The 22969-nt window shown below is 39.1% G+C and overlaps 1 protein-coding gene across 1 annotated transcript; it reads left to right on the top strand.

The window, feature by feature from the left end:
* Positions 1-13669: 13669 nt before the first annotated feature.
* Positions 13670-22046, top strand: LOC135464379 (neuronal acetylcholine receptor subunit beta-3-like). The gene is made up of 6 exons (XM_064741805.1): positions 13670-13715; positions 16852-16994; positions 17670-17714; positions 18297-18415; positions 19583-20109; positions 21592-22046. Exons 1-6 carry the CDS (start codon positions 13670-13672, stop codon positions 22044-22046), a joined length of 1335 nt encoding a protein of 444 aa, XP_064597875.1.
* Positions 22047-22969: the final 923 nt, after the last annotated feature.

The raw sequence follows: 22969 nt of genomic DNA, 5'->3' as shown, positions 1-22969 counted from the left end.
TATTAGAACTGTACACGGCACAAATCCGAAATGTATTCCACTTCTTTGTGAAGTGTGTATTTTGTTTTACCAGAGCTACATTTTAATGTAATATGTCATTCTATATTAAAATTGTTTAAATGGGTTTATATGTTATTGCACGGTATGTTCGTTTACTAAGTAGCGCATATACTCGAATCCAAATAACATCAAATATAAATATTATACCAATAACACTATTAATTATAAAACAAAATCTATGTATTACGTAAGGAAAATAAGTATACATAAATCTGTTAAAAGTACCTTTCTTTTCGTTATAGAAAACTTAGAAAAAAACCCAAATGTTACCCTAATTCTTCAACTTTTTCAAGCACCTCTGCAGCCAATATTTTGAAACACCCTCAGAGAACTATGGAAAGTACAGAAATAATTTACGCAGTTTTATGAAGCTTGCATCTTTAGTGAAACAAACGAATCGTTTTAGTGTCATTTAGTGTCAGTAACTGTGGGTATAAATTCCATTGAAAAACTGAGTGCTTTAGAGGTCGAAACGGTTTAAGATTTACAGTACTCTGGGAAACTTTAAGCTGAAGTGTATAGTGAAGGTTTAGGTAAAACATAAGACCGTAATATATCATATAACACACATACACATGAGGCAGGTAGAAAAAATCTTGGCAGGGAATGGTAATGATATCAAGTAAAACCAAAGTCGATGACACTAAGCTGTTAGTGTAATTGGTCTCTGCCAAATAAATAGGGCTAATAGATAAATCCGATGTAAGTAAAGTACCCTGTGTATCATTTTCAATGTTCTCTGGGTGGTGGTCTAATATAATATATAGGGTTGGTCATGGTATAATGCCAGATGTCTCCTATGCAAGAAGGATTCTTCATATGTGAGTAGAGCTATAAAGCTTTATAGCTTCATACTTTGCCGAATGATGGTTCTTCACATTCCGAGAGATGGCTCTTCAAAGAACCTTTCAAATTGCAAATGGTTCGTTCTACCAGGGCTTCAATCAAAAGGGAGGGGCGGGGGTGGGGTTGGGGGGGGGGGGGGGCTATCTGGAACTGCTGGCAGACCTTCCCAAATAAATATGTAAATAAATAAATACTGCATGCACAGTCTGTCCGGCTCAGTTCACGTGTATTGCAAAATGTTTCATGTTTTTCACAATGTAGACACAAAGACTGATAAAAACATGAAATGATCACTCACACTTTCATACGTGAAAAGATACAGCTATAGTCTATTCATAACCACATTTATTTCCAATATATAAATGTCCATATAACCCATTTAGGCCGCGCTGAATAATATTGCGCTTACGAGAGCGGGGTGCATCGAAACCGACATTCGTCTACCAGCGGTCAATCATAACGTGACGTTCCGGGTGAATGAACACGAGGACCATTTCCATTACAGAACAGCGTTCCACAAAAACCACCAAAGAACTATGGCATACAAAGTACAAAAGTAAGACAGATTCATGCATGAATACATTCGTCTTGAGACTTATGAGTAAGCTAATGTGCGTCTACTATCGGCATGTGAGGATATAACATGTAAGAAGCAATGTAATATATATATATATATATATATATATATATATATATATATATATATATATAATATATATATATATATATATATATATATATATATATATATATATATATATATATATATATATATATATATATATATATATATATATATATATATATATATATATATGGGCTAAATCTGCATCCGATTTAAAGCTGGACGCAGTAGTATATGTATGCTAATCGGGTGAATGCATGGACTGAAGTGAAATATATGCGCAGATGTATGCCATCAATAGGTGTAAAAAGCCAATAAAAGTTAGGCCTATAATGTATTACAGTAAGATATGAAACTGACCTGGATAATATTCATAGTTATTCATAATATTCATAGTTATTCATAATATTCATAGTTCTGAATCGTGATTCAGAAAAATCATGATTCAGATGGATTTCTTAAGAATCTATTATAAAATCGTTTTCCTTGGCGTATCACAAATGTGGCGTGACTGGGTGTGCCTTGATTCTTGCTCTCTGCGTGGGAACGAAAAAAAAAAAAAACGTGTGAAATTTTGATCAAGTTAGGATATGACCGTTTTCAAGAGGAGATAGTCGCTATGGAACATAATAAACTATATGGCGCTGAGCTTTCGAACGTGAATGCAAAGAGCGATGGAACTAATCTTTTCCCTTGCACACAATAGACTCGCACCCACATCCAAAATGAATGAATTCATGAATGATTTGGGTTTCACGTCAAATTGACAGTATTTCAGCCATAGCGTGGCGATAACATGTTACAGCCTGGAAACAGTTATGGCTATGCAAACATCCAAAATCAAAGATCACACATACAGAAGGTAGGTTGGATATTTTCACCCCAGTGACTTTGTGTGTCTGATTGCCTGTCTTTCTGAGTGTTACCGCCATTAACCACTGTCAGTGAAATCTTTGTGAACTTTAATCTAGGAATGAGTCTAGAGCCAAAGAATGAGTCATCAGGACACCATTATTTATTTCTGTCGTATTTGGACTCAGCTAGGCCTAAGGATATTATGGAATTATTTTTCAGAATTTCTTCACATTGGTAATGGATAGGTTAATTGACTGAATGGTTGAAAGGTTGATTGATTGATCGATTGAACTATTTGTTCATTTATTATATACTTATTTGGTGGTTCTAGGTTTTACCAGAGAAAATTCCACCTGCATCGCTATTCTTAAAAAGCAAATGTCTACAAAAACACACAAGATGTGTCCCACAGGCACACAATAATTATAAAAAAAATTGCACAGGAACATTGGTGTGTACCTTGCATACATCATTTTTCTGTAGGCCTTGCAGATATTGTGTATCTGTGTTTATATAGAGAGCTACACAAACACATTTGCTTTTATGGAGTAAAGTGTCAGGCCACTGTGTATCGATATCGGGTGCACCAGTACCTTATCTCTTGAACGATGAGAGACGAGTGCATGTTGCACTTGAAAGGTGTGTCAACATTTTTGCCTTAATATTTCAAATCGTCTGACGGTGCGAAAACACCGATTGGGTGTTTCCTTGTTGCCATTGCATTTCAAAGCTTTGACTACACAGGAAGGCAATATTCCAGTCTAAAAATACCTGTCTGTTACCTCTTTTGTTTGATCGGATGACCAGTTAATAGTTTCTCCAGGCGGTCTGACCAGGGAGTAATTTGCTACTCAAAGAGAAATGTTGTGTTTACAAATGTACGTGTTGACAGCTCTGCAGCTATCGTGGTAACACAAGCGGCTGAATTATAAGGTTTATTTCTGTATTCGGGACAAGCAAGTGCACAGTGAGTGCGTGTTGGCTGCTATATGAGGGATATCTCTAAAAACGTTCTCTTTTGGACACTCGGGGTTTGGGTTCAAATTAAGGGAGCAGGGAATGTGTTTTCCCGCACGTCCAATGCTTGTTGGGTCTTGTGACAATTGGCGGTCGACAACTCTCTAACCCTGTCCGTGAGTACAGTCTAACGTTTGTTAAAGACCATTTGTTTTCCACAACTACAGTGTACATATGTGAGAAAGTTCGCCTGTGACCTACCAAAAGTCGGTGGTTTACCTCGGGCAGTCCAGTTTCCTCCATCCATAACACAGAGATAAATTAACACATTTTTGGAGTATGATGTTTAACAACAATCATCAATAATAAAAAGAATAAAAAAAAAAATAAATAAAAAAACAAAACCAGCAGAAAAGGCACTAATGTGTTTTCCAGGTCTCCAAATATTTGTTATGTACCAGATTCGCCGAGTGGGAGAAACTCCAAGTTAGCAAAGAGTGACATGTGAACATTTATTACATATATGTATACATTACGAAGTAATATGATTGGAAATCCGTTACGCCAGGTTATGTGGAAGAACGCGAGTGGGCGGAGAATGTAATAAACGGTATATAGACCCTAAAAAGTGTCACGTCACAAGGTGTTACCTTGACATTCAGTCATTGGCCACACCCAACCAGGGTGACATAGGATGATCATTTATTGAGCTGTTACTAATGTGTTCGCTTTGAGTTCAAGTTCAGCTCATGCTGGCTTCATCTCCTGTCGCTCGTGGGAAGGTCTGACAGCAACCTGATGGCCGTGTGTTATCTTCGGGTTCTGCCCGGTTTTCTCCCACCATAAAGCGGAATGTAAGCGAAATATTCTTGAGTCAGACTTAAAACCCAATGAAACAAAATAAATGAATAAATTATTCAGCTGGTATATTCAAGTATGTTTGGCCGTACGTGAGAAGGTCCTCCAGCAACCTGCGGATGGTCGTGGGTTTCCCCCGGGCTCTGCCCGGTTTCCAACCACCATAATGCTGGCCGCCGGCGTATAAGTGAAATATTCTTGAGTGCGGCGTAAAACACCAAGCAAATAAATAAATAAATAAAATAAATATTAATGTATTTTGCTGATATCAATGTAATGAGACCAATATTGTTGCAAAGCAGTGAGTGGGAGGGGGGGATCCCAAAATGCCCAGATTAAACCCACACTTCGTGTGTCCTAACGACTGAAAGACAGTGATGTCTGCAGTAAGATCACTGCATTGTGTTTTGCCTAAATCTGCTTAAACCATGGTGCTAGGAGGTGTGTAATTGGCTACTATTTAAGCATTTACATGAACGGTTAGAATAAAACCCTAACTGAGGTAAATTGACAGGAGGCCGTATTTCAGCGGTTACTTGTGACCATTGGCCAGCTGTCACATTGTCCTCATTGCTCTGGTTTTACTGTGTATACTTTAGCCGTATTTCGTGGGTTACGTATGGCCAGTTGTCAACTATCACACTGTCGTTGCTACTCTGGTTTTACTCTTTATGCTGTAGCCGTATTTCACCGGTTACGTGTGTTACCATTTGCCAAGAACCTTAGAAAAAAAGAAACGCATGTTGTCTGAAAGGTCGTTTCATTCGATTCCCAATACGGTGCATTTTTGTTTATTTTGTGACGTTTTTATTACCTAATTCTTCGGTGAATGAGATGGTAATAAAGACTGACATTTTGTAGTGGGCTTACGGATAGAGTAATATCCGATAATCTTTTTATCCACCAAATATTTTCTTTTTGTTGACTCAGGTATAACGCAGATATTGATATGACAGTAAGATATTGAAGATAAGCAGTACCAAATTCAATATAGTTCATAAAACTCATCTTAGAACTCTATGAAAGCTTTATTTATATTTTTATACAGATTAGAAAAATGTGCAAAACATCGTATGAAAGCATGAAATGATTGCATATATTTACAGTGGAGTTAGAAGTAATGAAATATGTCTGGAACTTGTCCATTTAGCCGTATACATAAAATAGACGGTAACGACATGTACATGAATGGAAGTAACTGTGAAAATAAAAAATGTTATCCTACTGTCCTTAAAATTAAGCATGTACATGTTTAGATGAAAATTGTGCATATTTAAGGAATGAATGAATGATTACGGCTTAATGCCACCATATTTCAGGAATGAATGAATGATTATGGCTTAAAGGAAAAGAAAATTTAAATATCAATCAAATACCATTGAAAAGAGTATGAATTTCCTCGCAGGTGCATGCCATAAAAATTCTAATATGTACCTCAAGTTGATAAATTATAAATAAATTCAGCGCAAAAATCCGCTGTGGGCGACTCCATTTTGCCTAAGAACTAGTCCTGAAGTCCTCTGTGTTAGAAGGAGAATTGCCGTCGGAAACCGCTGAAGTGCAGTTTGTACATTTCCGGTAGAACTCTTCTTCCGAAGAGAGGTGGCGAACAGTACAGTTCGTTTTCCGCTTGACGATCGGGAAACCCGAATGTTGGACGTAGGTTCCGAGTTTACACGAACAAGCCGGCAGTTTTAACGACTGTCATTGGCTGAGACGCATCACACCCCCAGCATAAATTACGCGATGGACTTGGCGATTTATGCCAACTTTGCCATTTCCAGGCTTTACGTGTATGGCGAGGAAAAATTGCAAAATTATGCAGCAGGCACCACCAGATAGAAAAAAATGTTCTCTTTTCAGCCTATAGTGTCATATTTAAAAAATTTTCTTCTCCTTTAACGCCACCATATTTCAGGAATGAATGAATGATTATGGCTTAACATCACCATATTTCAGGAATGAATGAATGATTATGGCTCAACGCCCCCATATTTCAGGAAATGATCCGATTGTCATTAAAATTAAGCCTACACAAGCATGCAGGTTATTTTCGTAGAAATCGGTACTGTACTTTAGCAGGGGCTGCCTAAACAAAAATGCAAGGCTACGCTATGTCCGGAATGCGAGTAGGCTAATTATGGAAATTAAAGTTTAAATGTTAGACAAATCCTACAAATTAAAGTTTTTGCTAGACAAGCTAGACAAGATTTGTGTAGCTTGGGGGGGGGGGGAGTTAATAGACAGTCAGACGGACAGACAGGGTGATTCTGGTATACCCCTCACCCCACTAACTTCGTTGTTTGCATGATTACAAACATGAGTATCTAAGGCATGCTTCGATTACAGCTCTTTCTTAAAACACCACACTGACGTAACAAACAATACATGGACGCGTATACAACCCATATAGCCAAATGTGCGCATGCAGTTAGAATACAGGACATGTGTATAGTTTGCAGAGCCGGTTAAAATGCTTCATGGTTTTTTTGTACAATAATGAGAGTTGTGACAGCAGACTGCGGGAAGATCTGTCACTTTACACCAAATAACATAGAGGACAAGTGCACCTTTTGATCCTGATTGTTCTGACACTTGGTTACATGCTATGGAAGCCGATAGCGAACCATTCGTAATCGCCATACAGCGGTCGTTGCGTATGATGCAGGAATTTGACGAAGTAGAGAGGCAGTGGGGTAGCGTAAGGTCCTCTGTCCGCTTCCATAGAAAGGTACCCTATCAGCTTCTAAAAATAGCAACGCATCTCAACTTGATACATATTCTGGTAGACCTGTTTTGTAAAACATACAGAAGGAAGGCCGATAAAATACTGTACAAGGTAGGAGCGAGGGGCGGATTCGTCTAAGACACAAGTCCTCGTGGCAATACCCTTTTTTTTAGAGTGATATTCAATATTTGAATATTTGTCTCGATGTAACATTGAGATGTGGTCAAAATTTTAATTTGTAGGATCCCAAAATAAGCTCTAAAATCGTATTTCAAATTTTGATTTAGGTCAGAAATGGTTTAGAGGAATCGTGCCCAGTGCTTTTCCATGATGAAATGGTCGTGGCTGCACTAAATGTTCTCATTTTTGCTTACGGTAAATTAGTCGTACAAAGAATTATGAATTCCTGGTTCAGGATTTTTTCAGGAACTAATTTTGGGGGATTTTTTTTTGAATTTACCCCAACCGTTTGTGACATGTGAAAAATGTTAGGCAAGCTTTGTTGACATTAATTTACCGATCACCTGGCGGTTTCATGGTGATCCAGAGAACAAATGTTTCCTATCCTTCGTCTAATCGATCTAGATTACTTCGTTAAACTTTTTTTAGGCGCCCATGTAATAAATGTGACCAAAGACAGTTGCCTTACATTTTTGACAGGTCACATGATACAGCAGGATCTTTCTTTACCTTAAACGATAAAAGAGTTCAAACTCGAAACTTCCCTATTGGCTACAGCCATGACACACGAATGTAATACCCTACTATTTTAGACATATTTTCTTTTGCACCTTTGAATTGCCCTTTTTCGTTTTTTCTGCTTGTGAAGTGGTATCATTTTGTCGCAGAGGTCTTAAAGTGAAGTTGGGGGGGGGGGGGGGGGCTTGGTGGAGTTGGGGGGAGGGGGAAGGCGGAGGCTATTACCCTTAAAACTTAGCAATACTCCAGAGCGTCATCTACCATGACGAGAACGTGTGCAGACAAGTAACAGTTACCGTCGATAATCAACTGATCAAACTGACAGAAGTGATCGACCGTGACGAAAATCAGAAAGCAAAACTGTGAAATCGGCAGAGGGTGAACACAAACGTTGTGGTGTTAACTCTATGGAATAGCGTGTACATGTGTGTGTGTATTAATATATCTGCTATAGGCCACATGCCTAGGGCTGTTTCCGTCATGAAGGACAATTTGCTGTGACTTTTCACATAGGTGACCATCCACTACTACACGGAGTTATATTTCTCACCCGTAGAGACCTGGATTTACCCTTGCAGTTTTTTTCATGAGAAATTGCGGCGTGGATACTCACAGGTGAGATAAAACTTACATTTATTCTAACACTGCGAATCACCAGGGTCTACTTGTACGAAACCTTCTTAACGTTGCGAGCACGTAACTCCAGTGTCAATCAGCAATACAAGTATTACGTGGCAATGTCCGTTGCGTGCTCGTAACGTTAAGTGGGCTTCGTACAAATGGGCCCAAAGACCGATTCTACAAAGCCGTTTCTGGATTGAAGTGAAAGACAACACCTGACTAATGTTTATGTCCACTGAAAGACTACCACTCAAGGTATCTTAAACCGGCATTAAATGTTTTTTTATTTTTAGATTTTAGATATTTTTCAACCCACTAAATGTTTAGTGAAACTTCATCTTGACACCGTTTGGGCACGTCTTCATTATCGAGAGAAGGTATTTTCCGCATAATAGTCTAAGCAGTAATCTATGGCGGCCCTGTTTAAATATAGCCGAGCTGCAGATGCACGGTCGGGGTATTCCTGGTCGCCCGCATATACAACACCACAGGTATATTCCATTCAGTAAGTACACATGAGACCCAAATTCACCTCACAGTCATCGCTAAAGCATCAGCCATTTTACCTTCACCACAGCTATCATTTCTACATGGAAAAGACAAGCCTAATGGCCGCCTTGTTTAGAAATGGGTTGCCGTGTCGTGAATACGGGTCTGGTGGGCAATTACCAAGTAGAATATACCTGGGATGTTGCATGTGCGGGCGAGCTGAGAGGTAAGAGCCAACGTTGACACCCGTTTTGGACCGCAGCCATTGTTTGTCGAACATGGCGTGAATCGGTGTATGGTTTACCATTGGTTACCCTGTGGTTACGATACTCCGCCAGCCCAGCATAAAGAAGGGAGCTGAAGTAGCCATCTGCGGCTACCCCGGAGGGGTTGTGCTGATGATTGTGGTCCGTGTTAAATGTAGGCACCACTGAGGCTGATCCGTGCATTCGACTGTCGCTGGATGTTATGGTTCGATTTTGTAATGGTGGCTTCTAAGCTGAGAGCAGTGCTGACTTAGTTATCGGGGACGTCGGAGAAAGAACCTCGGCTTGAACACGACGTTTTAATAATTTCACTGTATTTTGTAAAAGAAAACGGAGAGAAAATCGCTTGTATGCGAGAAAGACGAAGGAGCAAAATTTAAATTTACAACTTCAGTTGTAATAAATTTAGTCCAAAAAAGAATTATATCATTAAGATTTAACTTAGTTTATCATAAGATTTAGTGAATTGTAAGTCTTGTCCGGTGAGATGCAGTTTTCTCATTCCCATAAACCTTCGGCGTCCCAAATTAATTTTGTTACTTTTAAGCGTTTACTGTGACCTCACGCTATAGTGTGCGCAGTTGATTATTTTTCAAGTATTTTTCAAGAATGCGAGTTTGTGGTTTGAGTGCTGATGGATGACGACCTATACCACCTGAGTGCGCTACCGCACAATTGGTGTGCGGTAGAGGGGGACTCAATGCTGTGAAATATTCCAATATCCCACTGAAGTATCCGCGAAGACCACACAACCTTCTGCTTTTAGACGACTTTAAACGTTTGTTGTGAAGTCGATCCTTTGTCTAACATAAGAATGTTATATATGAAGGGTCCATTCGTTTCTGATCAGTGTGAAATTTATTTTCTAACAGTTTCGTTCTTCCCCTTCATTTCAAATACACCAAATGTTTCCAGTTTGAGAAAAGGCAGAATGGCGTCATTAATTCTCTTAAGTACAAATATGATGAGCAAAAAGAGTTTGTACTAAGTGGGTCTAGTTTGTGGCGTTCTGATTGCGAACATTTTGGATATCTCGAGGCCTGGTTATGCCAATGTGACAGAAATTGTATAATCTACTATCGGACTTCCTCAGATTATATGTAAGCGTCAGTCATTTCAGATTTCCTTTCCTGCATACCTAATCATAGACCGAGTCACCGTCCGTAATCTTACACACCTAGTGACTCGCAACAGTTGATTCTTAAAAAAAAATTCAACTTTTGCTCGTCGTTTCTCCAATACAGAAACTGCTGACTACACGATAAACTGAACGACAAATATGTAGTTGTGTAGTGTGGACAGAGTGACTAAGTATACCTATATGGTCTATTGGGGAGATGAATTCGGTTTGAGTCCAGACTATATGCTAGTGTCTGGCATAATTTGGCGTCGTTGAATAATACACGTCTTATAAATGAACTTATTTTACGTCTGTGGTGGTCCGTGAATGATACAGACCTGTCCCACAACACTGTGTGAATGGCCCTTCGGCTACACGTAACTAAATCGTTGTAAATGATCTCAAAATGATGTCTTATACAGTAGTTCTGTGTTATCATATTTCACCTTATGGAGTGAATGATAAAGGCCACGTGACAGCATAGGCCGTACAATCTGACCCATCTGATAGTAACGTGTTTGATTGGATAAAATTCTCAAGATGGCCGCCTCGATTCACTCCAGCCATTTGCGCAGTATTGTCATTTTGTTCTACATGTTATTTGGCGAAATCTCATTGAAAATAATAAAGTATAATACTTTTTAGAAAGCTTGAGTATCCTGCTTTCGATTGAAACATGAGTTAGCCAGGTACTGTCTTGTCCTTAAGTCAAAACTTAAAACCTCATCACTACGTTTAGGCCCGTATACACCAACGTGGTTTAAATCGTCACTCGGTTTAAATTTGTCTTTAGTTGAGATAAAAACCTAATCCATGATGCCAACCTCGATTAGTTTAAATTAGAGCTTGAAGAGAGATATTTAACTTCCCCTGGGGTAGGTTTAACTTTGAGATGAGCATTTGGTCCTTTGTTTCTGATTAATGAGGGTGGATTTTCTCTACGCTCTCGACGCACTTGATCGGACAGAACCACTTGAGCGTGTTTCAAGATAGTTCAAACCCCTTTGACCCTTCTTCAGACGTCGACATCCATTAACGATATCGCGGTTTGTTTTATTTTAATGTTGAAGTGACGTAGAAAATATCGCACGACAAGACTGTGATAAAGAATGTCGTACCCTCCTTTGTGAAACTGGTCCCAGGGTTATAAAGTTTTGGGACCTGCCTACTCCTCGGCCAATCGGAGAACTGCCCCACATTTGGAATAGTCTGGGTTAAACCAATGCCAAGGATCAACAGATTGGTTGATCAAATTGGTTGTATTTCATTCTTAATGACGCATGCACACCGCGATTCCAAATAACCAAGTGGAAGAGCAGGAGACATCGAATTTAATCGAATTAATATCATTATATATTATGATACATAATTCATGAATTTCGATGCATTGTTACATTGAATTTGGAAAGAGCTTTTCGGACAACCGATTTCTCTCTACGGGAAACAAAATGGTTAGTGATTATCACAGGGTTAATAAATCTGTCTCAAGGAAAGGAGTAAGCTAGATTAGGTTGTTGCTCTTCGAAATACATGTTTGTGGGTCTACCATAGCTTGCCAGTAGGATTCCCGCGGTAGCAAGGATTACGAGGAACAAAATGGTTGACGACTATGACAGAGTAAATAAGCCTTAAGTCTAAGCAGTAGTATTGATCTTATTTTAGGTTGTTTGTTCACGGTTTAAGAGTACGTGTTTTGTGCGTTTCTCATAGCATGCCAGAACGAAAGGTCAGTCACAAGCGAAGCAATGGAAAAGTTCCAGTGTTAGGTCGTTTGCCTCCGTGTAGAACCTCTATATAATTATAGAATTACAACATAGAGATTAAAACCAGATCAGCGGCGACAGTGTGATAGCTGACAGATGGTCACACGTAACCCGTGAAGCACTGCCTATTGTCAATTTACCACACAGTTGTATTCAAATTGTTTATATAAATGTCTGAAAAGTGGCGATGGACCCCTCACAGCAAGACCTAATAAGAACTAGATAAAAAAAATTGCCGTGATGCATTCAATGTCACTGGTCCGGAATTACTCAAAGTGCTTGGTTGTATTCACACTAGACCGAATAAACCGTGCGTCATAGAATTCAGCATAGGTTATGGCGAGCAATGGTAAGTCATTAAGACGCATAGGAAACATTTCAATAATTATTCAGTATGGATTATTTTTGATTCCCATTCAAGGATAGGCGTAAAAACATTTGCGATTAAACTGAAAACAATCACATGGGACGCAGAGCAGAGTCAAACCATCCAGGCATCCAAGACAGCCATTAACTTGCTTACTGGACCAATCCGATACGCCTAGATTACATTTCTGTATAGATCAATCAAAGCATACAGGATTTCACACAAGATAATTAAACCCCTCAAAAAGGTAGTTTTTTTTCCATCTTTTTACACTCATTTTATTTTTCCTCTTCAGCTTCCCCCCTCCGGAGATATCAACATTCTAAACTGGTCAAATAGTCCCTGATGAGTTTCAATAGATTTTACCCAAACTTTACTACGCAAACAAAGCTATTATATCGGCCGGTATTTGTGCGCCAGGGTTGTTATATTAAGAGGTTATTAAAGGTCCTGTCGGACATAAATGATAAACCTTTGAAATTAATTGGATATTTACAGGATTGCACTGGTGGTGCACACACGCCAAATGAATTCCAGGTAACGAATAAACAAGTAAATCCCTGTGGCTTAAATACGCGAAGCCAATCCCAAGCTGTTATGATTATTGAATCCCTGCATAACATAGCGAGCCAGCCAGGAGAAAGTACACACACAGAGGCAAGCCATTTAGCGATAAAGCGTTGATAATGGCACTGAGAGAAACACCGTTACGTTTTCAGCGGTGGAACGCACCAGGTGAAAACATCGTGACGTTTTCAGCGGACAAAATGTGTGCGATATACTTTTAAGGTGTACGTGATGACAAGTAGAAACGTTGACCCCTGGATAAGGCGCTAAGATTAACTGATACGTAGGTGAGAGGAAAATCCGTCACCGATGAAAAACAGTCTGACGTGTTTGAGGTGAATTAATCTTCAAAGAAAAAGACTACCGTAATGCGTGCTGATAGAGGCTAATTAGACACATGAAGCAGCGCAGTACTACCGCATGCCTCAGGGAAACCCTGATGAAAGAAAGGTTGTGCCAACGTTGGCCGATAAGAGCGAATTTCCACTCTGTTTCAGCTAAAAGGAACAGCGTTGGACTATAAATGTGAAACCCGACTATGTTTCAGCTAAAAGAAACAACGTTGGACTATAAGTGTGAATCCCCACTTTGTTTCAGCTAAAAGGAACAACGTTGGACTATAAGTGTGGAATCCCACTGTGTTTCAGATAAAAGGAATAACGTTGGGCGGCAGGTGTGCAATCCCATTCACTGTGTTTCAACATCTGAATCCGTTCAACGTTTCAGCTAAGAGGGACCAACGTTTTGTGTTTCAGAAAAGATCCAACGTGTTTTAGTTGAAAAGGAAGTACAGCCCTTAGAAGAAGAAATAGCGTTCCATAGTCAGTAAATACAGTAAGGAATCCAAGATGGCCTGTCTGACCTTGGGACTTGTGTTGATGTTCTGTACCTCAGGTGAGTTTATATTCGTAATACAGATTTATGAAGTTGCCAAATGTAGAAACGAAATACACCAATATTTACTATAATTTTCTGAAACCGAGACAGCGCTCCTGAAAAAATTATATATATAAAAATTCCCCCACCATAATACCAATAAAAAATAAAAATTTGACGTAAAATACCAATCAAATAAATAAATAAATATACATTTAAAAAATACAAAAAGAAAGAATCAAAGAACCAAGTCACCATCTTCTTAACCAATGAAATCTTTCTAATTTTGTATGACCCACCCAGAATACATTTTTAAAATGTTTGCAGGTACATATGGCGATTTTTCTGTGCTATGTGCTCTCAAAAAAATTTTTTACAGAAAATTTGTTATCTGAGTGATACTAGAATGTATTCTGTTTTATTTTTGCAGTAGATTATTCTGTTAAATATAGCACGCCTATGCAATAAATTCAACATAACGATTGTATTAGACCAACAGGATATTTTGTTGAAAACGACACAGTGTTATATTATAATAACATAATACATTTCAGCATCACTGAGACAATAGACTTTCTGTTAAAATTACAACTTATTCTTTAAGCGACCACATTATGTTGTTGTGGTTATTGTTCTGACCTTTCTGTTCTACCTCTCTCATAAAATAATACTTTAAATTTAACAAAGTCAGTTGTTCAGATGATGCTGGAGTATATTCTGTTATTTCAGCAAACTATTCTGTTATTTCAACATATTATTCTGTTAAATATTGGTCTATCTCAGGCTTTTTATTAAGTAAGATTACATTAACTTAACAGGGTATTATGTTGAATATGTCACAGTATTATGTTATAATAACATAATACATTTTAGCATCACAAAGATACACTCCAAAATATTAATCTGTTAATTTTAACAGAAAGTTTGTTATTTGGGTGACGTTACAATGTATTTTGTTGACACAACAGATTGTTCTGTTAAAAATAACACCCATATTCTGTTAATTCAACATAAATATTCATTTAGACTAATAGGATATTATGTTGAATACGACAGAATATTGTGTTATAATAAAAGAAGACGTTCTAGCATCACTCAGACAAAAGATTTTCTGTTAAAATTGAACAGGCAAATTTTTTAAGTGTAACAGACTTTCTATTAAATTAACAGATTATTCTTTGAGTGTACTGGTGGTTTGGGTGGTGGTTGTATAATTGTCCCGCCCATCGTAAATCACTTCGTAATGGGGAATTTACAAAACCAACATTGGTAAGTGAGTGAAGGAGCGCTTGGGGTTTAACCTCGTACTTCACAATTTTTCAGTCATATGAACCGGCCCGGATAGCACAGTTGGTAGAGCGTCGGCTTCGGGACCGGTAGATCCAGGATCAATCCTTGATCGAGTCACACCTAAGACTTTAAAAGAGGGAGTTGTATCTTCCTCGCTTGACGTTCAGCATGAAGGGGATAGTGCAACGGCTGGTTGATCCGTATCAGTATAATGGCTCGGGCGGGGCGGCTTACTTGCCTTTGGTAAGTCGTCTCAGTGAAGCAACACTAGATAAAAGAGCGGTGGAAATCCGTCCTGCTACAAGGAGGCACATTACACGTACATGCACCCTAAGGATTCCTTCGTCGTCATATGACTGAAAAACTGTTGAGTACGACGTTAAACCCCAAGCACTCACTCACTCACTCAGTCATATGACAACGAAGGAATCTTTAGAGTGCATGTAATGTGCCTCCTTGATGCAGGGCGGTCTTTTATCTAGAGCTGCTTTACCAAAGGCAAGTAAGCGGCCCCGCCCGAGCCATTTACACTGATACCCGTCAACCAGTCGTTGCACTATCCCCTCCATGCTCCAAGCGAGGAAGTTACAACTTCTTAATTTAAAATCTTAGGTGTGACTCGACCCAGGATTGAACCTGGATCTACTACCTCTGAAGAGGACGTGCTATCAACTGTGCTATCGGGACCCTTATCCAACATTGGTGAAACCTGTTCAAGACGAACTATTATCAAATCACTGCACTATATGAAACACGCGTCAGTTGATAAAAATAAAAGAGGCACGTGTTCATGTTAAATAGTTTCACAATGGCAGCTTCATATAAACTGATTCCACGCCCGATAAGTTCTCAAGGGTAAAGGATTTTGTTCATGAACTCGGGAGGTACATGTAAACGTTAATTGCAGGTATTTGTTTAGGTATGGGTGCTATTATGCGATTCCATTAGCGGCCTTCATCACCTGACAGTTTGCCAAGGAAAGCCAGTCGATCATACTCCCATATTTACACATGCAGCAAACTTGTCATGGTATGATTGTGACCCAACTATCACACTGTCGATGCTGCTCTGGTTTTACTCTCTACACTATAATGTTTTATATTGTATTCCTCCACAAGACCAGGATTATTTGATATAGTGCAATGATCTGAAAATAATTCGTCTGGAACAGGTTTCACCAATGTTGGTTTTATAAATTGCCCAATGTGAAGTGCTTTACCCTGGGCTGGACAACTATTCATCTACCAGCCCAAACCACCAGAGCACACAGGTGTTAATTAAATAGCAAGCCTGTTACACTCAAAAAATTAATCTGTTAATTTCAACAGAAATTAACATTATAAACAGAATACATTCAAGCATCACTCAAACAACAGACTTTTTTTACCGTTAACAGATTAATTTTTTGAGTGTAAGCATCACCGCGGCCTCCATTGCCTTCAATTGAGTGCATATTAAATATAATGACAATACGGCATTTTGAGTAATTCTAGGCCTATAATGTATTGCAGTTAACATCACTGCTTGTTTTACCTAATTCTGCTTCAGCCTTTTAGAGGTCTTGTAATGTGCTGCTATTTAAGCATTTACAGGAACGGTAAGAATAAAACCCACCACCGATGGTATATTTATTTTCTACTTATGTTTCTTCATGTAATTTTACAAAAATTTCCGATAAAAAAAATCCTCTTTCGCCTTAAATATGCACGACGAGCTTGAATTTCCGAATAGAAAATGTTCGTAATGATTTTTATTCGAGTCCTGCCAGTACTTGCATTAGAGTGTGGCTGTTTGTTATTTGCTTGTTTATTTTTTCTGCTTTTTAAGTGTTTTAAATTTAATGAGTTTAAAATTCTACTTGCAGTCATGCCCTATTCGTACACGAATGAGAGCTCGTTACGGGCCGCCATGTTTAATGGTTACAGCGACTCCATCCGGCCTGTTCTCGACCAGAACGACTCTGTAGACGTGCACTTTAAATTGGAGCTGCTCAACGTGGAGTCCCTGGTAATACACACGATACACTGTAAAAATGGATTGCTGGTGTTTAGATGTGAGCACAGTGTGTTTAGAAACACAAATTAAAATTATGTTCTTCAACGCATATTTCACTTGACTCTCCTGAGAAAATACGTTCTGATGAAAGATAAAGTAAAACGAATTCCTGTAATTTGGTTAGAAAACATAACATCGACATAACCCACATATCAAAAAGCCGCTCTGATATAACTGTCTAGTCTTAATGAAAAAGTACGTAGAAAATCGTTTATTTATACATACTAAAATAAGTGTTTCCAGCTACAGTTTAAAATGCGTCCTAGTGTTTAGTAACTAAAGATATGTGTTGATTATAGTAAACGCGTCAAATGTTTACCTAGTAATAACACAAATAGTCAAGTAAGTATGACTTGAAACTATTTACTTGTATAGAGCCGATTAAGATGTAAACGTTTTTAGTGTAATAAACATTTCACATGTTTACATGTGTTTAAAGCAAAATACCTGTTTGTAGTGTGTAGATATATTAGCAATAAATACCTTCCATACATTGTTAACCATTATAATTGTCTTGGTATTTCCTAAAAGTATTTTCCTAAAAATGCGTCTCACAAATTCTTTTCCGCTTATCATTCATCAAAAAAAAAAAGGTAAAACTAACTTACGGTACATTTTTGTTCACAGGATATTAAAACTCAAACGCTAGCCTCCACTATCTGGGTTGTCGTGGTAAGTACTTTTTCTTTCCTACACGTTACAATACACTAGCATTTTGCCTAGAGGAATATATGTGAGATGTTGCGTGTGCATGGCAGTTGAGAGGTAAGAGCCAACATTTACAGCAGTTTTGGACTGCAGCCATTGTTTGGAAAGGACTTACCGGACATGGCGTGAAACGGTGTATGGTGTATGGTACCATTGGTTCCCCCTATGGCTGCGATACTTTGCCATCCCAGTGTAAAGAGAGGAATTGAAGTAGCCACCTGGGGCTTTTGTGTAAGTAATGTTAAGTGATCATCACAGGCCTACTCGTTACAGCGTTCTTTTACTTACGCTGCAAAAAAAGTAAAACCAGAACAATGAGGACAGTATGATAGCTGGCAAATGGTCACACGTGGAAATCCGGCCTCTTGTCAATTTTTTTCAATTAGGGTTTTATAAGCCATTCAATATTTCAGTAAATTATAAGTTGCGAAAAAAAATTAGACGCTGTAACAAACATAAGTATTGTGGATGTATTTTCCTGATATATGCAAGGAGAAAGATAAATATTATATCGGATAACTTGGATAGCCGTTTCACCCTTTACAGAAATGGATAGACGAGAAAATGATATGGGATAAAAATCTTTACGACGGAGCTGAGAAGTTCTTTGTCCACGACGGTGACGATAATGACGTCTGGAAGCCAGATATATCCGTATCTAATACGTAAGTACTTCGTTATTCCCTCGAGACACGTGTTCAGTCCTGGTCTGGGTTAGGAACTGTTTTTTTTTTTAGGCAAAGCTGATCTTTATTTTTTTTTCTTTTATGGGTTACGTACAATAAACATGTACAAGTAAAGCCATTTACAATAATGGTTTCAGATGCATTAGTACATTTACATCTGACACGCAACACCAGTTGTACATGATGTAAGTCTTGCAGCCAGAGAAGGATTTATTTATTTGATTTATTTGATTGGTGTTTTTACGCCGTACTCAAGAATATTTCACTTATGCGACGGCGGCCAGCATTATGGTGCGAGGAAACCGGGCACTGCCCGGGGGAAACCCACGACCATCCGCAGGTTGCTGGCAGACCTTCCAACGTACGGCCGGAGAGGAAGCCAGCATGAGCTGGACTTGAACTCACAGCGACCGCATCGGTGAGAGACTTCTGTGTCATTGCGCTGCACTAGCGCGCTAACCGACTGAGCCGCGGAGGCCCCGCCAGAGAAGGAAAATATACACTAGTACATATTGCAAGGGATGACAATGATTACATTATGTAAAGGAGTAACTTCCATTTCTTGTGGGTAAGAGGATGACAAATTTACAAAATGCTCATATATAAAACTAAGCATATGTTGATATATACATGGACAGGGAATATGTATATTCATCCGTTGTCACTGTCCTTAGCACCTTAATACGTGACAATAAATGTGGTTATTTGCGCCTCTGTGGCCTAGTGGTTAGCGCGCTAGAATAACACAGTGACCCAGAAGATTCTAACTGATGTGATGGTTTTGAGTTCACGTCCAGCTCATGCTAGTTTCCTTTCCGGTCTCACGTGGGAAGGTCTTCCAGCAACCTGCGGATGGTCGTAGATTTTCTCTGGGCTTCGTCCGCTTTCCTCCCACCATAATTTAACCAGCTAACGCTCGTTAAGGCAACTTTTCTTCCAGCGCTCTGGTGTGCACGTATGCGAGTGAGGAAGTTGGGCAAGTTCGTCAGAAACTTACCGATGTGCCGGGGTTTACCCCGGTGGGCAATCCGGTTTCCCCCACTTATAAACCTGACCGCCCACCACCGTATAAGTATGGCGTTAAAACAATCAATCAAATAAACAAATAAACACATAAAATAAATCCTTGCAAATATCTTTTAACAGAATAGACCAGTTTACCAAACTTGGCAGCAGTGACGTCCCAGTGGTTATCAAACACAACGGGGAAATCACCATGGAAGCGGGAAAAGTCGTCAAAACACATTGTGAGATTGACATGACATTTTACCCCTTCGACTCGCAGTCCTGTGAGATAATGATCGGCGCCTGGGTGTACACGACGCACGAAGTCAACATGACAACGGAAGAGGTGAACGTTGACAATTACCGTCCGAACGGCGAGTGGGAGATCTCATCCATTCATGGCGAACGTCACGATATGACCTTCGACACCGAACCTCAGTCCGTCCTCTGGTACACGCTGAAGTTCAGACGACGTCGTCCGTTCTTCACGATGCATATCATTCTGCCTATGTTGTTTCTCAGTGTTCTCAACATCATTGTCTTCGTCCTTCCACCGGATGCCGGAGAGAAGATGTCTCTATCCATCACGAACCTGCTGTCCTTCGCTGTTTTCCTCACCCTCTTCAGCGATCAGATGCCGCACAGTTCCCGACATACCCCTGTTATCAGTAAGTTATTGACAATGCTGCGATTAGTAAGCTATTGAGAATGGTGCGATTATTAAATTATTGACAATGCTGTGATTAATAAGTTATTGACAATGCAGCGATTAGTAAGTTATTGACATTTCTGCTGCGATGAATAAGCTATTAACAATGCTGCGATTATTAAGTTATTGACAATGCAGCTTTTGGGAAGTTGACGTGCTGAAATTAATAAGTTATTGACAACGCTGTAATTAATTAGTTATTGACAATGCAGCGATTAGTAAGTTATTGACATTGCTGCGATGAGTAAGCTATTAACAATGCTGCGATTATTAAGTTATTGACAATGCTGCGATTGGGAAGTTGACGTGCTGAAATTAATAAGTTAATGACAACGCTGTATTTAATTAGTTATTGACAATGCAGCGATTAGAAAGCCATTAACAATACAGCGAATGGTAAGCTTTTAACAGTGGTATGAATAGTAAGGTATTGACAATGATGCGATTAGTAAGCCGTTGACAATGATGCGATTAGTAAGCCGTTGACAATGATGCGATTAGTAAGCCGTTGACAATGATGCGATTAGTAAGCCGTTGCCAATGATGCGATTAGTAAGCCGTTGCCAATGATGCGATTAGTAAGCAGTTGACAATGCAACGAATAGTAAGCCATTAACAATGCTGCGATAAGTAAGCTATTGACAATGTTGCGAATAGTAAGTTATTGACAATGTTGCGAATAGTAAGTTATTGACAATGTTGCGAATAGTAAGCTATTGACAATGTTGCGAATAGTAAGTTATCGACAATGTTGCGAATACTAAGTTATTGACAATGCCGTGATAAGTAAGCTGTTGACAAAGCAGCGATAAATAAGTTGTTAACAGTGGTATGATTAGTAAGTTGTTGAAAATGTTGCGAGCTGCAAGATATTGGCGTAGTGCTGAAGTGAAGTATTAACAATGATGCAACTAGTATATTGTTGGCAATTTTGCAAGTAGCAGGTTGATGACGCCATTGGAAAGCTGCTGACAATATTGTCGCCAGGTAACTGTGGTCAGTGTAGGCAACAGAAGATTGAATTGCTGACAATGCTCTCATCACTAAACTGTTGGCTATGATCTCAGTTAAATAGTTGTAATTCGTAATTTTTTAAATTAAGACATCAAAATGTTTTAACAATAATGCCATTAGTAACTTACTGACAGTGTAGTCATTTTCAGATTTAAATACTAAGTTAAACGCCAAAATGTCAATAAAGAACTATAAATAAATGGCATATACCACATATAAGTAAACATATTTGGTAAGATAACAATTTTTCCACTTTCTTGTTTTATTAAAAGCTAACTTTGTCGAAGTGTTCTTTTTTCCCATATAATGACTCCCCGCCATATGGCGGCAATATTACCGAAGTGGCGTTAAGCCATAATCATTTATTCATATAACGGAATATTTGAAAGAAAAAATAACAAAAATTATGTTCTTTGTTTGGTTTCAGGTGTTTATCTGGCTACAACATTCATTATCAGTGTCTTTACAGTCGTGGTGGCCACAATTGTTCTGCGTCTACACTTTCACGAGGGTCCAGTCCCACGGTACCTGAAAACGCTTTACTGTGGGTATTTATCAAAGATTCTGTGTTCACGAAACAGTTCGTGTCCGGTTTGCAATCCGGAGGGACACCCTGTAATATCAAACCACAAAGTAGGCCCGGACATCCGGACAGAAGACGGACTGCAGGAAACACATGTGGCGTGGACAGTGGCAAAAGGAGACGAGAAGCTGTCGTCTGCTCAGAAAAAAAGCGGGAGCAACAAACGAGACGGTTCTGATCACGTGATGACCTGGAGACAAATCGCTGAGATCACTGATTGGATGGCGTTCCTGGTATTTCTCGTGGTAACGCTGATTGTGGGCTTCGTTGTGGTGTTGAGGCTGGTGGTAGGCGTGTAACGGTCAGCCTGTGACACCGTCACGTGATATCGTCACGTGATGCACAACAAAATGTTATTCAAGCAAAAGAACCTGCGGATGGTCGTAGGTTTCCCCGGGGTTCTGCCCGGTTTCCACCCACCATAATGCTGACCGCCGTCGTATAAGAGAAATATTCTTGAGTACGGCGTAAAACACCAAGCAATTAAATAAATAAGTAAATAAATAAATATTCAAGCAAAAATGCTTTGCTTTGGTGAGAGATGATAAAGATATTAACTGCTTTAATTTAGAAAAGCACTCGTTCACTTTTAACAAAATTATGCTCCATTTAGCTAGATTTTCTGGTTGAAAAGGATCTACCCATACGACAAAAAAGAATATTCTGTGACAAAACAATAAATTAGTGAGTACATGTATGGTGATCGTTGTCACACTGACGCGTCATTAAACAATTGTTCATTTGTTGTCACCATTTTCGGTGGTTAAATCTTTCATTCCGTTATTTTTCCCCGAAAAAATGGCTGTACACCACGACGTCAAACGAGAAAATCTACATTAAGATGAAATAACTATTCATTGTTGTCATTTAGCGCTACAGATTTTGTCGCCCATTAATTCGCTACAGTCAGGTTTACGTCTATATTAAGGTGAGTCAACCAGCTCTGTTTGACAGGTACATGTTTACCTTACACACATTCTGACCTTAAGCTACGGTCAAATTATCAAACCCTGGATTCGGACCTAAGACCTCACTGATAGTTTAGGGGGTGGTGACTGGGAGAGGGCCGTGGTCTGGTGATCAAAGACGTTTGCGTTTTAATCGCTAGAATACACGAGGTCCGGGCTCAAAACTGGCCTAGTACGACTACTTCACCATTGTTTATAAGCGGTCGATGACGCCCCTTTGGCCGTTTCCGCAGCCTCCACAAATGTGGTGTGCG

Source organism: Liolophura sinensis, chromosome 4 (genome assembly GCF_032854445.1).
Source record: "Liolophura sinensis isolate JHLJ2023 chromosome 4, CUHK_Ljap_v2, whole genome shotgun sequence".
In the NCBI taxonomy this organism is placed as follows: Eukaryota; Metazoa; Mollusca; class Polyplacophora; order Chitonida; family Chitonidae; genus Liolophura; species Liolophura sinensis.
This window is presented reverse-complemented; position numbering and strand designations above follow the sequence as displayed.

Coding starts and splice junctions, on each gene's coding strand:
- LOC135464379 (XM_064741805.1), top strand. CDS start 13,670: ATGGCCTGTCTGACCTTGGGACTTGTGTTGATGTTCTGTACCTCAG. Junction 13,716..16,851: donor GTTGATGTTCTGTACCTCAG/GTGAGTTTATAT, acceptor TTCTACTTGCAG/TCATGCCCTATTCGTACACG. Junction 16,995..17,669: donor TGCTCAACGTGGAGTCCCTG/GTAATACACACG, acceptor TTTTGTTCACAG/GATATTAAAACTCAAACGCT.